Raw genomic sequence first — 11,700 nt, forward strand, 5'->3', positions numbered from 1 at the left:
GTGTGTGCATACATTATGCTGATTGTGAAGGTGTAATCTTATTAAGTTATGCAAATGCTTGCAATTATGCTAATGTATGCCGTTATGATAATTATGCTCTACCTCGTTGTCGAGGGTCGTATTATCAATCGGGATAATACAATGAATTGCATGAAGTTATGCAAGTGTGATGTAAGTATGCTAATTTAAGCTTGTCTTCATTGTCTAGGGTCATATTATCAATCAGTATAATACAATTGTTCTCGCTTTAGCATTTACTGATTATGTCTTAGTGTGTTTATGTCAGGTCTCCAAATTCAAATCTGAACTTAGGAAGGCACCACTCAGACACTTGTGTGTTAAGCAATTTTTATTTATAAACAAAAACATAACACTCTAATATGCGAATTCTTATGCTTGGAATTGTCAGCACAGTACTCCTGGAGATTTTCTCCTCATTGATCCATACATTTAACCCTCAATGATTACAATGTTCAACTGGGTAACAGAACAATTGATTAATTCCTCAGAGTAACGCGAGCATACACAGCGATTGGAAAAAGTCCTTAATATTCATGCGACGATATTCATACGAATGGCAATAAAGAAACATGCAAGAGTTGTCATCAATTATTTCATTGGCAAGATTATGCAATTAACAAAAACAAATGACAAATACTTCTACAATCGTATTCATGTAACTCGACAGGCAGCTTGGAGGAAAAGTTTCTGCCCTGGTCCGTCAGCAGCCGCTCAGGAGCCCCATTGTCAGCTACATACCCATTTACAAAGGCGTCCGTTATGGATGCAGTCTGGTCGGCCAATGGGCAGGCAAAGGGCCAGCGTGTAAAGTTCCCCATCCCCACTAGTAGGTATCTACTTCCTCGAGGAGTGGCGGAAAAGTGGCCCAATATATCGCGGGCCACAAGCTCGTTTACCCGGGAGATTTAATGGACTGCAGGGGAGCGCTTGGCACGACCGGCGGGGGCTTCCTGTGAGCACAGTCCGCACACGCTGACGCCCCACGGTGGATATCGGCGGACATGCCCAGCCAAAAATAGTGAAGGCGTAGCGTAGCCTCGGTCTTACGGCTACCTAGATGGAGAAACTGTCAGGCATGAACATCGGAGCATAGCTGACTCTGCAGAGAAGAGGGAATTACCCGCGCTTTTGGTTCACAGTCGCGTCCCAGCGCATCAACAAGCATTCCGACGAAAAACTTCCCCGACGTGGGGAGATCGTCACCGCGTGCCGCCTCTGCCAGCCGGCGAAGCGGTGCCAAAGCCGCGTCCACCTTCTGCCGATCCCTCCATTCCCACAGGGTGAGCCCCAAGTCTGATCTTGCGCCTCCATCTTCTCCATCTGGGTTTAATCCATGCGTTTCTTCAACCCTGTTGAGAGAGAAGTGGACATGCGTCGATCACACATCCCCATCGCTCACATGCAGCCTGTGACACTGGCACGGCTGGGAGTCTAACCCACGGCCTCACACCTGCCTGGCACCCGCATGGAACCACTGACCACAGCAATCACTGACCCTGATTTGACAGATATCCTTTGTTTATCCACGTGAGAGCCCATTGAGATAATTGTCTCTTGTGATGTATTTTATTTAACGATGTGAGAGCCCATTGAATTCACCATCTCCTATGACTGATGCAGTCTCACATCACCACCCCCACTCATATGGAGCCCCTGTCACTGACAGCAGCCACGGCTGGGAGTCTAACTCAGGGGTCCCAGCTGCCAGGAGCTCACGCAGGCTCCACTGAGCACAGCTCTGAGTCACGGGCAGGCAGGGAGCTGGAGTCAAACTCAGGCCCTTGGAGAGGGCCGGCTCAGGGGTCTCTGGCGTGGTCATTGTGAGCCGTGTTCTATCACTCACTGTGAGGTTCTGGTGCAAGTGCGGTCGATACTCACGGGGCTTCTGCTTCTATTGGCTGACTTTGTCTCATCAACCTCCTCCTGCAGTAAAAAACAACTCCAGCAGCAACACCCAGAGCAGCAATGACTCCAAGGACGATGCCAGCTACAGGTGATGGAGCTGGAGCTGGACTTGGCGTGACTGTTGCATCTGGCGGTTCTATTAAACACAAACACAGACGACACAGAAACACGTGAACACCCACGAGATTCACACAGTCAACGTCTTCTTCCTCTTCCTGCCTTGTCCCCCTCTTCTCGTGCGGTCTCTGCCCTGCTGCTCCTCCTGCTCTGCTCGTTGCTGCCTTGGGCCACCTCCGCGTCTACTCCCCAAGCCCTCGAATCCGCCGCGTTCGCCACTTCTCCTCCCCTCGCTCTCGACCTGCCCCTCTGTCTTCAGTTCTGACCGATCCAGTGCTGTGATCGCTGAGATTCTTCACACCATCCTCGTTTCTGTGCTGCACAGCATCTATTCCTCCTGGTTGTAAGGAGGAGCAGACGCGCTGTAGATTTATCGAATGCGCGTTCTGGCTCTACGCGGTGCAAGACCTAATGAGGTCTGTTTTCCGGAACACTGGAGGTGATGTTTCGGCTGGACGCTGCTAAGACTCTCATCTCCGTGTCTAAAACTAGTGCCGTGTGGCTGCTGCATCCCTTGCAAGGTGTGAATGAATCGACTGTAAGAACTATTTAATTACCATCCATGTTTTAGTGTGTGTGTGTTTTTGAGAGTCTTTTGTGTGACAAAGTAACGCACTCGACATGCACAGCGATGCAGTGGGAATGTTCACAGTGCCGCAAGCATCTCGCCATCCATTAATTGAGGACTTTAGATGGCAAATCGGCGACAGAGTCGGGGGCGAGCGTGGGGCTGGGAAATCATTGTTAGAGGAGAGCATTGGACGCGAGTTCTGCGGTGTGAGGATGCGACGGGGATTTCATGTTCAGGAGTGTACACACGCAAGAAATAGAGAGTAACTCAGCATCCTTTAGTATAATAACAAGGGCAGAAATATTGTAGAATTAGTAACACAGAGTGAGGGGTGATAATTTCAGACCCAGCAAGGCAACCCGAGTTTTCCCACAATGTCTATAATTATTTGTCGAACGTGGTTCTGCCTAACGCGTCATTTTCTAGGAACGTAACCCCCCACGTCCGGCGAGGCCTGCCTGTGAATGCTAAATAGTGATGGTGCTATAATAACTCAGCCTAGAGGGAGGCCATTGTTCACGATTCTCCTGCGGCTGTGTTCACCGGCGAGGTGTTCACCCTCAATGCACGTTTTGCCCAGCATCGTGTTAATTAGGTGAACGGTAGAACAGCTTTTGATTACTTATTGGGCCAATGTTGGCAGCAGGCAATGACGCCAAATGGAGTCATGGACAGCCAGCAGGAGAGGTCAATCATCGCTGGGCCGGTTTCCTGTTGACGCCGTAAATCGCCTTGCAGCTCCCACATTGGTACTTGAAGTGAATCCAAATCAGAAACTTAATCCCTGAGTAAAGCCCTTTGAGCTAAGAAACTCTTTTTTCTGACATCAAAGCATTCCACATCCCACAAGTGAACAACAATCTCATGGGACACAGACAGACAGAGACAGGAACTTAAGCTGTGATTGGCTCATGAAGACAACTCAACAAAAAGACGAGTTTCTTAAACAACAGGATGTGATATCTGTGAGGAATAACAAAGACACTTTATGCCTGTGCCACAGAGTGAATTTTAGTGGTAAATCTGGACAATAAAGAGAATTTGCATTCTCGCTTTGGTGAGAATGATAAAGTGGTGCGTGTTAAATAGATCCAGGCATGACAATGCAAACCTGGTTCATTGTGAACGTTCAGCTGCAGATATCCAATGTCTTGCATGCTTGGCTTGTCGTGTCGATACACCGTGACCTCACAGCGATATCGTCCAGCGTCGTGGGTCTGGATGTCGCTGATGGTGATGGAGGCGTTACACGTGGACCCATCACCCACCCACGTCACCTGCAATGGCCTGAGGCTTCTCTTTCTGTGTGTGATCTTATAAACCTTGACAGCAAACGTGAGAACACGACAGGTCATGAGTGTGTCCACATAATAAACGTGCTCATATTCCGAAAACTGACATAGTATGTAAATAACATTGAATTATAACAGATAAATATATAATACACCTAGGAAATTACTCTTCTTCAGAGTAGAGAGAACGGAGAGAATTTGAGATTATTCTAGTTGAAGATACAATACTATACTGCTGTCTGAAAAACTTTAAAGTTGGCAATGGGACCAGAAAAGGAGAGGGGGCGACCTCCATTGAAATAAATTAGCATGAACGGGCGTTAATAAAGAACATTTACTCATCATTGTGAGCAGGAGGGTGTAAGTAATAGTGTGCAAGTGTGACAGTGACGAACCTTCTCATCGTGTCCGTCTATGGTCCTGAACCACTCCACCAGCGTGTGTCTAATACCCGTGATGTTGCAGGTGTAAGAGCAGGACAGGAGAGCCGTGCTGCCTACTGTGGCATCCTTTGCATCCGGGATGACAATGGCCAGGTCTATGGACAAACCCACGATGGTCACATTAGCAGTGGGAATGAACCTCTGGAGGAGGAAGAGGAGGTGCTGGTCTCACAACGCAGTGGTGACAATTAAGACAGAGAAAGTGGGCAAATACTTTCCGTTAGACGAAGCATCTCTTTAGGTCTCTAGCAGAGCAGTGCAATGCTGCGTGTTTGAGAACGGTCCACAGAAGGGGATATCTTAGAGCTACCTCTGAGGTCCCTTCAAGTGGAGCCGAGGTGGTGAGACGTTAACTACCTCGCCTGGTAGACAGGAGTCGTGGGTTCGAGCCCGACCCTAACACCTGCTGCTGTGTGTTTGGAGTTTACTCTCTCCATGGTCGAGTGGATTTTTCTCCGGGTCCTCCGGGTTTCTCCTCTATATATAGAAAGATCCATTTAGAGTTTTTGGCTGCGTTAAATGTCCGTATGATAAGCCACTTCATTGAGCTATCATTTGTCGCGTCTGAAAATAAGCCACATAGCTCAGTGGTAAAATGAAAATTAATAGTTTAGTTTAAGTGACATTTGATCCACACAGCAGGGAGGATTATTTTCCGATAATGCATTGCAAAATCGAGTAATGTTTAACACGTAGGCTTTCGCGACCAATGTCATCCATAATATAGGTTTTTGGGGGTTAGACCACATAACTAGTTATCGAGAAATGTTTCTAATGTTTTATGCATGACACTTAAGCAGACATACAGGCAAACCTGCCCAATGCAGCTTTGTTGAATGCGTGTTTCGGCTCTGCACTGGTTACCTGATGTGGGTCGGTTTCCGGGACATGGGGGTGGTGGTTCGGCTCTGCATGGTTTAACACTAAGATTGTCATCTTCCTGTCAAAGGGTGCTGCATCCGATGGAAGATGTGAATGAATCTATCATGAGACCTATTTATTTGCCACGTATGTTTTTTTGTGTGATAACGTAACACACACTTAACATTTCGATTTAAAGCTTTCGTGACTTCAGGGATTCATATTCTTGGTTCTTTCGGTAAAGTCAAGTAGAAGGGAAACAATAAAATAATACAAATATAAAAAATTAAATTCTCACGTCGTTTCGACTGCAACGCAAGCAATCATCATTAATAAAATTCTCACGACGTTTCGACTGCAACACAAGCAATCATCATCAGGTGTGAGTAACACCCACGTTAGACGAGCTCTGCCTGGTTTGTTTAACTGCCAAGAGCTTGGAATTAGCCAAATTAAGTGCAATCTTATATTACCAAATATAATGTTACGATGCTTGCATACAACTGTTTGTATTTATTTAATTAGTTTCCCTGGCTAATCCGTTGAGAAGGAACATCTGTTTTGCAAGTGTACCCAGGTGACCAGGCTAAAATGACAAACTCATGAGACTTGACATCCGGATTGTTTGCTAATTGAACACTCAAAGTAAAGAGTCACAGGCAGGAGATGACCATGGTTCTAGCTGCATGTTTCTGTCACATGTACGTATTCATGTTGAACTGTTTTCACACCGTACATAGCCAACCGCGGATGTGCGAGGGAAGAACAACAAACCTAAAACGGATGGATATTGAGTGCTAGGTTTGGGCTACATGACAGATGATGGGAGTAGTGAGTGGTAGGACAGACCTACGAAGGACGTGATACAAACCTGTACGTGGGTGGACAATCAGCTGTAGATACCCAATGTGGTATTGCACAGTTGGGGAATAAACCGAGACCTCACAGCGATATCGCCCAGAGTCGTGGGTCTGGATGTCGCTGACGGTGATGGAGGCATCGCACTTGGACACATCACCCACCCAGGTGGCCTGTAAATACCAGTGGCTGCTCTCTCCATTGGCGTATTGATAAATCTGTGATCAATAAAGGTAGAAGCAGCACACAGATCAAACTCGTTATATTTTTCTGGATAAAATTCGTTCAAATAAAACCCGAAAATGATTCTGTCCCCAGGGCTGCGACTGGGCTGGATTAACTGTTGACAAAGGAGCTTCACGTGGAGACTGTTTTCAAATGATTGGCCCATGCCTCTGCCCAGTCACGTGATCAGGGGCCCTCGATCTGGATATAAAATACCAAACCTGTTCATCTACATTGCATATTGTAAATGCTCAGAGAAGTAACTCACCCTGTCTTCACGCCCGTCGATGATCCTTAACCACTCCACCAGTGTGTAGGTAATGTTGCTGATTGTACAGATGTAGGAGCAGGGCAGGAGAAATGTAGTGCCTACTATGACGTCCATTTTATCTGGGGTCATAACCACGAGTTCTAGGGAAACCACACACAACGCCCATATTAGTATAATTTTTTACATAATTTAAATGTAGAAACTAGAAATATTTGTCAATAACAATGCGTTTTAAAAGTACAGAACAGCAGACCTCATCGAACGCGGGGGTTACGTTCCTGAAATGCCCACACAACTTTGTACGACAAAAAACAGACCTCATGGGAAAACTCGGGTTGCCTTCTAAATGATCACCCCATCCCTGCATTCCCCAGCCCAAAAGCAGGAGGGGGCTGCGGGGTGTCCTAGAATCCCCCGGGACCCCTCCCCTCCGTTGGGAGGTGTATAAAAGCCGGACCTCTCCACAGGTTCGAAGCCAGTCCAAGACAGAAGCCAGAAGACCAGCAGCCAGCCTAGGCCCCTGGGACCCCTAGCCCCGCTGTCCTTGTAAGGGCCGTGGCTCTGTGTGGGCCAGTGGTGAGACCCTGGGGCTCTCGGCTTGACGTCATTGTAAGGGCCGGGTCCGAGGAAGCCAGAGGTCGGGACCCGCACCTTTGCTGGGTCGGGTCAGATAGCCTCCCCTAGGTAACTCGCAGCCGGAGGACCTGAGAGCGTAGCCGGTGTTAGGCACGTTAGCCGGAGGCTGTGTTCCTAGGCTGTATAAGAGGACTGTTACTGTTGTGCGTTATAAATAAACGCGTTGCCTCTAAAAGTGTCTCCAAGAACTCACTACATTTGTGTACACTCTTTGTCGATTTCAACGCAACACAAAACCTCCGTCTCCATTCTTCCCGCACCACGGCACTCGCACCCTACGCTCGCCACTAACACTGCCACTTGAACATTAATGATTCACCATCCAGTAGTCCGTATGACTAACGTTCCCAATAACCAGATGCATGCTGTAATGTGTGAACATTCACGTTGTGCTGCTGCTGTGCGTTTTGAGTGCATGACATTATCGCTCAAAAAACACACCCACACGTGCACACAGACATACACGGTAAATACATCGTTCTCACAGTCAATTCACACATTCCACCAGACGCAGCACTCTCACGTGACTACCTTTTTTATGCAGATACGAAAATGTTAGCAGCGTCAAACTGCGTATCACTGAAATACCACCCCCATGTTGTGGAAAACAAACCTCATCAGCCACAACCGTCTAGAGCCAAAACACACGTTAGATGAAGCTGTGTTGGGCAAGGGTTTCCTCTGTATGTTTTGTCATTACCAAATGTTATCCCTGTGTCCCGTCATTAACATAAAGATTAATTGGGATTGCTCACAGAGTAGTGCAACGTGTCTTGCTAGAGAACAGTCCGCAGAGCGGATATCACAGAGTGCTGACTCTGAGAATCCTTCAAGCGACCTCTGCTGATCCACACAGTTGGAAGCAGGACTTTCCAAGATTGCTCTTCCACATGGAACAGCATTTATCACGTGACAATCAACCAGATACTATTTTCAGAATTTTAGTTTCATCAATTAAGTGCAGAATTGCAGAAAGGGGGGCTTAGTCCATCAACTCACTCGACTTTAGGTCTCGGTTAACTCGCAGGCAAATGTCTGGACTTGACCCCATGCTTCTGAGTGGCGCTAGCTCAGCACTCTGACCTCTGAGTCACCTTCTATGCGACGTTGTTTTAAGACCGCATAAATGTCGGTGAGTAGCAGTCAAAGGTTCTGAAGTACATTGGTGGTGACGAGATCGTAGCCAGGGGTTGAACCCAGTTCACCGTGGCACTGGGCCCATGGCTCTAAAGTGTACATGTTGAGTTCTATATTAGGATAGATGATAGAGTTGGAAGGACGTTGACAGGACGTTATTAACCAGGTAAAGTCATAACTCGCTGTGATGCTTCCATCCTTCCTGCCGTTTGGCTGTTATCTCCGACTCTCTGAGTTGCATTGCCCTGTTAGGTGCCTTTGCATTAACGGGCTGGGGTCTCGCTAACATGGCCACCTCTGCTCCCTTAGCCTCGATGTATCGATGGTTCTGGCTGTGTGATGGGCTGTGTGTGTCACTGGCACGGCCACCGTTGCGGTGGTTCTCTTGCGTTGACGAGCTTGCCTCTCACAGCGCAGGCCTGGCCACAGCTTGTGTTACACATAGACATGACATTAACTTGCTAATCTCCACAATCTCTCCCATTAACATGGTGCTAATCTCCCATTAACACTGCTGCCGTGGGCATGTGCGGCGACGGTGCTCTTACGCAGCGACGGAAGCTCATTTACTTTGACACGCTAATTTCTCTCTCCCTAATCTCCCCCATTAACACAGCTGATGTGCTTGCGTGCGGGGATGGGAATCCATTCCAGCTCGGACCCCGCTTGCTTGCCCTCGGGCTACACCCCCCTCAGACATAAATAACCCCCTTGTTGTGGCAGCTCTCTCGCTGTGTTCTTCCTGGTTCAGCACTTCTACTGCTGGGTTTTGTTTTCACTTGATGATGATCGCTTGTGTTGCGATCGAAACGTCATGATGTTTTATAAAATTTTTCTACCTACGTGACTTTACCGAAAGAACCAAAGAGTATGGTAATATAGATGACGTTTGAAGGAAATAACACAAACCTGATGGACTGTTGACATGCAGCTGTAGATATCCAATGTCGTGGATGTTTTGTGGATACACCGTGACCTCACAGCGATATCGCCCAGAGTCGTGGGTCTTGATGTCACTGACGGTGATGGAGGCGTCGCACTTGGACACATCACCCATCCAGGTGGCGTGTAAAGGCCATTGGCTATCTCCATTGGGGAATTTATGAAGCTGTGGTCAACAAAAACGAGAGCATGCACAGATCAAAGATGTATGTATGTTGTATGTATGTTGTATGCATGTTGTATGTATGTTGTATGCATGTTGTATGCATGTTGTATGCATGTTGTATATATGTTGTATATATGTTGTATGTATGTTGAACTTATTTGGCACAGTACATAGGCAACCGTGCTAATCGGAGGTGTGGGGGAAGGACAACAAACTAAACACAAACATCAGTTTTAAAGAAACGAGTTTTCAATCTAGATGATGATTTAAAAGTGCGTAGCTCCAGTGGCTTCCTAATATCGGAAGGCAGAGCGTTCCAGATGGCCACAGCAGCGAATGTGAAAGCGCGTGATGCAGTGACTATCTTTGTTCGATGGCCAGCCAAAAGCCACTGCAAGGATAACTGGAGTTCGCACCTACAATGAAAAAAAATGTCTCTGTTAGACGTCTTTTACCGGAATAAAAATACAGGAGGTTGTAAGATGTAGAGTTAGCACGGTTGGCTAGATATCGTGCAAAATAAGCTCAGTGTACATACATACACGAGACCTGGATACGAGCTATACATTGACAGTCATTTATACGGAGCTTATGACATCACAATGCCATGTGATGTCATAGCTTTTGTACATTTTACCAGCACATGCATGCTAACATCACAATGCCATGTGATGTCATAGCTTTTGTACATTTTACCAGCACATGCATGCTAATTGCATTGTCTACCAAAATGTATATCAATATAACCCTGGGAGAGAATATTTTGAGGTGGGGGTTTGGATCACCCAACCACCCGTCACCACTGGCTACGTATGCATAGAATTAACGTAGTTGTAGCGCACTGTATGGCAGTCCTCGACGTAGGAATATAATTAGTTCCTGTGACCCATTCATAAGTTTGATGTTCGTAAGTCGATGACTGCATGTACATGGTTCCAGTGATGTCATTTAGAAATATTTATTTGTATTTAAAAATATACTCTAATGAATAGGGAACAAAAATGTATTAATTGAAAGAATTAGTTAAATATATGGGACATTTTTACCAGTATCAAAGTATGAAAAATAAGAAAATGTTTTACTTTTTCTGGCAATAAAACAGGAGGTGTTCAGAGATTAAAACACCAAATATAAACTTTTGCAAAGAATCAAGTCTGCATTAACCACACGTATATGTGGCAATACATGCAAACAAAACATCTTACTTATAAAAGTATTTCGTCTGTCTGTGTACGCATATCCTTGTAACGCTTCAAACTGACAAACTATTTTGTTTACGTTTTAACAAAGTACACAAATACAACAAACTAAGCCCCCCGATGAACACTTGCTATTTGTTTTTGCCCTTGGTCCAATCTAAACTAAGAAAATCACACTTTGTAACAAAGTACGCTGATCGTAATGATAACTTTGAGCGCGTGCCAAAGTACGCATCTGCGCAAGTGCGGAACGCGACTCGCTGTTTTCCCTAGCAACGCAAACGAGCTCGATGAGCGACGACGGGAGGGAGGTTCTTCGCATACAAAATGCCAAAAGGAAAGAAAAAACCTCTCCAAGACAAAAACAACCTCAAAGTTAGCGGCGCTGTGGCGCGCAAAACAAACAGTGGAGAGGCAGCGGCTGTCCCAACATCAAACAAACAACGAAGGCACCTCAGCGGCACGAGCTGAGGAAACTACAGAACAGCGTGCATCAATGCAAGCCACAGACTACACAGTCACTGCAGTAACACGGGCTGAGGAAACTACAGAACAGCGTGCATCAATGCAAGCCAGAGTCTGCACAGTCACTGCTGCAGCACAGGCTGAGGAAACTACAGAGCAGCGTGCATCAATGCAAGCCAGACACTGCACAGTTACTCTCTTTCTGGTTCCTTCCATTTTGCTGAACGACCTCACTTTCAATTTTCCTGTTGTTATATTCTTGGTTCTTTCGGTAAAGTCACGTAGAAGGGAAACAATAAAATAATAAAATATAAAACAATAAATTAAAATGTACTGTTGTTCTCCATTCTGCAGATGTGTCCAAATAGTGCCAGTTTCCTTCTCATCAATGCCTGTGTAGTGTTTATAATGACGAATAAACTTCTTATGAGGCACACTCTGTTTATTGTAATACTTCTCTTACACAGTCCTAACACACAAAGGGGTATACGGTCCCCTCACCCGATACCCTAAGAAGGTATAGCCTCCGGACTTAGCGGGACCTACACACAGGTCTCTTGTTAATTCTAGATTTGAAGCTTTCGTGACTGC

General features: G+C 46.2%; 1 protein-coding gene across 1 annotated transcript; it reads right to left on the bottom strand.

The window, feature by feature from the left end:
• Positions 1-337: 337 nt before the first annotated feature.
• LOC142906973 (neural cell adhesion molecule L1.1-like) lies at positions 338-9,462 on the bottom strand. The gene is made up of 7 exons (XM_076055836.1): positions 9,247-9,462; positions 6,562-6,704; positions 6,082-6,286; positions 4,302-4,444; positions 3,726-3,936; positions 1,900-2,062; positions 338-1,370 (listed from the first exon to the last, which is right to left on the bottom strand). The coding sequence occupies exons 1-7, from the start codon at positions 9,392-9,394 to the stop codon at positions 1,091-1,093; spliced, it is 1,293 nt and encodes a 430-aa protein (XP_075911951.1). The 5' UTR covers positions 9,395-9,462; the 3' UTR covers positions 338-1,090.
• Between the last annotated feature and the right edge of the window lie 2,238 nt (positions 9,463-11,700).

This window comes from Petromyzon marinus, chromosome 73, assembly GCF_048934315.1.
Source record: "Petromyzon marinus isolate PM22_M1 ecotype Great Lakes invasive population chromosome 73, UKy_Petmar_22M1.pri1.0, whole genome shotgun sequence".
NCBI classification, from domain to species: Eukaryota; Metazoa; Chordata; class Hyperoartia; order Petromyzontiformes; family Petromyzontidae; genus Petromyzon; species Petromyzon marinus.